At 44.3% G+C, this 4,754-nt stretch overlaps 1 protein-coding gene across 1 annotated transcript in view; it reads right to left on the bottom strand.

The window, feature by feature from the left end:
* Nucleotides 1-4,550, bottom strand: part of SH3GL2 (SH3 domain containing GRB2 like 2, endophilin A1) — a 215,552-nt gene extending 211,002 nt beyond the window's left edge. The window contains exon 1 of the mRNA XM_007465655.1: nucleotides 4,217-4,550. Coding sequence (XP_007465717.1) covers nucleotides 4,217-4,261 — 45 coding nt within the window. The 5' untranslated portion in view covers nucleotides 4,262-4,550. The remainder of the gene's footprint in view (nucleotides 1-4,216) is intronic.
* Nucleotides 4,551-4,754: the final 204 nt, after the last annotated feature.

Raw genomic sequence — 4,754 nt, 5'->3', positions numbered from 1 at the left:
GACGCTCTCCCACAGAAAACTGCACATATAAAATGTGGCATAATTTTAGCAAATAAATAGGCCCTCTGCAGTCTATTATGGACCCCAGGCTAAGAACCTGACAGAGGGTGCAGGGATAGAGGTAAGTCATACTCAAGATTGTGAAGGCAGCAGAGATTTTACTGCTTAGAGCAGGCAATTAAGGAACTGAGAACCTCACTCAGAGTCATAACTAATTATATATTTAATTAAATACCTTAACTAGTTTTAAGTCTCACCGAATCAACAAATGCATAAATAGATTCATGTAACATTCTCCAGAGCAAGACATCTATATAAAACACGGCACTTTAAATGTGATGAAGAAATTAGTTAAAACAGAAAAGCATAAAATACCAATGTAATTAAATGTTTCCAGTTGAAGAATCTGAGTGTGACAATAATTACATACCAGACTATATCATAATTAACACAGGCTAACCAAATATGTTTTATCCTTTAAAAAAATCACAAGGTATAGTCTATAATAGGTATATAGCCTAACCAAACTCGTTGAAAAGAAGAAAGCATTTCTCATTTTATGCAATAAAAAGTTATTATTTACAGACTGAGCTGTCCCTTTACATTGAATCGAACACAATGTTTAGAAGAACACTGTGGTGAATGCTTTTAGGAAAATAAGCATTGTTATAGGCTGATTAGCACCCGCTCCAAATTCGTATGCCAAAGTCCTATCCTCCAGTACCTCAGAATGTGACCTTATTTAGAAATAGGGTCACGCAGATATAGTTACTTAAGATGAGGCCATACTCTTCAAGTACGTTGGGCCCCCAATCTGCCCTACTGTCCTGGTGTCCATACAAAAGGGGGAAATTTGGACATAGACAGGGAAAACACCATGTGAACATGAAGGCAGATATCGGGGTGATGTGTCTACAAACCAAGAAAGGCCAAAGATTGCCAACAAACCTCGAGAAGCTACGAAAGAGGCCTGGAACAGATCCTTGCCTAGTACCTTCAGCGGAAGCATAGCCCTACCAACACCTTGACTCCAGAAGTGTGAGACAAAAAATTCATGTTGTTTAAGGCACTCAGTTTGTGATACTTTGTTGCAACTCTACCAAACTAATACAGGGACCTAACAAATTATACTCTGAAGAACCTTTCACTCTACAGCAAGGTGTGTCCATATTAAATGCTTGATAAAGTTTTTTTTAAAAAGTATAGATTTTGTAAGAACAGCTTGTTAACTGGAACCGGAGAGCTATTTTTACCTAATCTGCTGCTGGTTTAAACCAACAAATGAAAAAAACTGGCATTACTCTTGCTAAAATGAAATCTCAATATACATGAAACTCACTAAAGTAGAATAATGCATGCTCATTTGCCCTATTTTATAGTTTAAAAAACTGTATCTTATTTATTCTAATTGCATGATAAATTATATCTTTATGAGCAATTAAGTAATAAATTATATTCAAGTAAAAAAGATGATCAATTTTTGCTATTTTAACATGTTCTCAAGCTTAAAGGATTTTCCCCTTTAATAAAATTTATTTGGCAAAGGCATTTTTTAACCTCCAAAGAGCAGAGATGTTGAAAATAACTGTCAGCAACAAGGCAGAAATAATCACTTCCAAACCAAGAGAACAGTGGTGACACATCTAATTCAGAGATTTCCAATCAGTGGGTAAACACTGAAAATAAACTGCTTTATTAATACAAATATCATCCCTCACAAACATAAGCAAAACACTGAATTTCACAGAGACAAGAGAAATGTTCCTGAAGCAGAGCATTCCACTTATAAACATAGTGTATCTAATCTAGCATATCCATTCTCAAAAAGGAGTAATTCTAGGTCTAAAGTTTCCTCTGTAGATAAGATCAAGTTCATTGAACTGTATGGGGGAAAATGGCTTAAAAAGTAGGACATGGCTATTTCCCCTAATATCTTTGTCACGTGCAAACATTAGCACTGGCTTTACACGCCCTTGAAAATGCCCACACATGCACAGGGAGAATAACATTTGCCTTGGGCTTTCTAAGATTGTGCTACATTAAGTTAAGGATAAGGGATTTCATGTCACTTCACCTTTAAAATGAAAGGCTTTTCAGTAAAAAAATGAAAATGACACAGTGATTCTGCATCTGGATTCAGTGTGATAAATACTAATTTCATCTCATCACAAGCAGACCTCCTCCAAGGCTCTGAGAAGTTCTTTCATACCACAATTCAAGTTTTTATTCTGAACTTCAAAGTTGCATGTAACTTCACAATTTAGCTAAAATGGAGTGGTTTGATTAATTTTTTAAGGTAGCAAAGCTAGAAATTCCAGCTTCTATAATTTCCTCATGTCTCATTATTACTAATATAAAGGACAGTATTTTATACTAAAAAAAATATTTTTAATGTTAATACCATTTATTGAACATTTTAAAATGTGTGTTCTAAAAACTCATTTATCTTTACATCAATTTTAAGAAATGGTTATTTTGCTCATTCTAGCAAGGAGAGATTCAAAAGTTAAATAACTTGCTCAAGGTCATAAACAGCAGAGACGGGTCAATCCTTAGCCTTTCCCTCTCCAAAGCCAAGGTTCCCAGTTGCCTTGTAGGACACCAGGGTTTGCAAAGGAAGTCTTCAGAATCAAAGTGGAAAAGGGATGTGGTGTTAGTCAATTTGGTGCTGGGGGTGGGGTGATGCTTTATAGAAGTGACAAGTACCAGAAATAAAAAAGGTTAGTGACATCAAAGAAATCCTGCCTGACAATTTCTGGATAGACATACGCTGCTTCTGTAAACCTGAAGGAATGTGAAGTATAAAGTTATGAGAGGTCTTCCAAATTATACCAACAATGCACTTATACTTACAAATATTTCTTCTGGCAGAGAAGTCTCAGAAAGATCCAAGGTGGAAAGCAAAAATACATTAATGGGTATTTTTACCAAAATAGTCTTAGTTTTTCTCCATTTCCCAAGTTGACAAATATAAGTGATTCTACAAAGGCAGGTCTGTGGTGATAGAGGTGGCACGTGGGCACACAGGATGAACCTCATGCTGCATCTCTAACCCTAACTTAACCAAAATTCTGTAAAACATAAACCTCACCTTCTCTGGAGGTGGTTTATAATCGGACTTATTGTGGTAGCCTGGGAAAAACCTCACTACTTCTGAGAAATTATGAGAAAGCTCAGTATTAATTACGAGCAAATCTATGAAAAAAAATATTTAAGGCTAAATTAGGTGAAATATTTAAAGAAATCAACAAAGTCCTTGGCTTAAGACCTCTTATTTTAAACTAGAACTGTTTCAGAAGGGTAAAAAAAAAAAAAAAGGAGCCATACTCATTATATAAGAAATAGGTCACATTATAAGTATTCACTTATTTTTCCCTATGTAAAATTCTTCAACCCAGCCCAGCGAGATTTAAATTATTAAAATCTGAATTAAAGAAGTTTTATTATAATCACAGCTTATTAACCCCATAAAGATGGGCACATCCAAGATGTAAAAGGCTCACTAAAAATAATACTTTGAAATACACGATGAGTTGGTAATGTTAAGGCTGCAAAACCCATGGGAAATTTTTAAAGGCATGCAGACTGCCGGTCGAGCCTTGGCCTCAAAGGAGTTTCATGACCGAGTTCTCCAAGGAAAAGTTAACGCATGAGCTTCCCAGAAGGAAGCCCCATCCTCCCATTCCTAGGGAGTCTGCGGATGCCTTGGAAGGCGGAATTCGGAGACCACAGGGGAAGAGCGCAGACCGCGGGCATCTCCGCAGCCACCCCCAGGGCTCGCCACCTCCCCTGCCAGCACATCCTGGGACAGCCGGGCGCACCGACACCGCAAGGTCACCAGGGAAAAGGCGACTTTACATAATCTCCCACCGCGCCGCCCGGGCACCTGCGCCCCGAGGCGAGGCTGCCCCGGGGCCCCCTTCCTGTCGCGCCCGCGCTGGGCGATGCGGGGGCGACACTCGGAGCGACTAAGCTGGACTCCTGGGACCCGCGGATGCCCGCAGCGCCGCCCTGAGCCGAGTGTGCGGGACGCAAGGCGGGCTCCCAGCCCCGGGATGCCCGGGCCGCCGCCGCGGCGGTCTGGGCGAGCGATGCGGGGCGCAGCCGGGCCCGGCTCGCCGCTGGCCAGGATCCCCACGCTCCCTGCCCGCTGCCGGCGTCCAGCGGGCCCTCCGCTCCCGGGACCGCCCCGCGGCGCACCTGTCTCGCGCCTTACCTGAGTGGCTTTGTGGAACTGCTTCTTGAGCCCGGCCACCGACATGGCGCAGGAGGACCCGCGGGACTGCTGCGGTGCGGGGAGCGGGCGGCGGCGGAGCCAGGCGGGAGGACCGAGCGGTGCGGCGCGTTGGCCGAGCCGCAGCTCGTCGTGCAGCCGCCGGGGCAGTGGGCGCGGGGGCGCGGAGAGGCGCGGGACACGGGCTCGTGCGGAGAGAAACCCTGACGTCAGGGGCGAGCGATACGCACTCTTAAAGGGGACGCGGGAAGCCCCGCCCCGGGCGCGGGGTTGGTGCGGCAGGTGCCGGGGCACGCGCTACCTGGACACCGGCACCTGGCACCTGGCACCCGCGGGTCGGCTGCCTGCTTAGAGGACCAAGGGGGTCCTCCCGCCCCGGGAGTGTCCTCCTGCCCCCGCGGACTGCGGCCCGGTGGCTGCAGGTTGGCAGCCCAGGCACTGGCACGACTCAGGTGACTTGCTCGGCTTCCAGGTAGCCGCAGAGACGCTGCCTAAGCCAGCCCGCCTGCCCTTTGAGCCT

This window comes from Lipotes vexillifer, unplaced genomic scaffold (assembly GCF_000442215.2).
Source record: "Lipotes vexillifer unplaced genomic scaffold, Lipotes_vexillifer_v1.1 scaffold31, whole genome shotgun sequence".
In the NCBI taxonomy this organism is placed as follows: domain Eukaryota; kingdom Metazoa; phylum Chordata; class Mammalia; order Artiodactyla; family Lipotidae; genus Lipotes; species Lipotes vexillifer.
The sequence above is the reverse complement of the archived record's forward strand: the minus strand, read 5'-3'. Positions and strand labels throughout refer to the sequence as shown.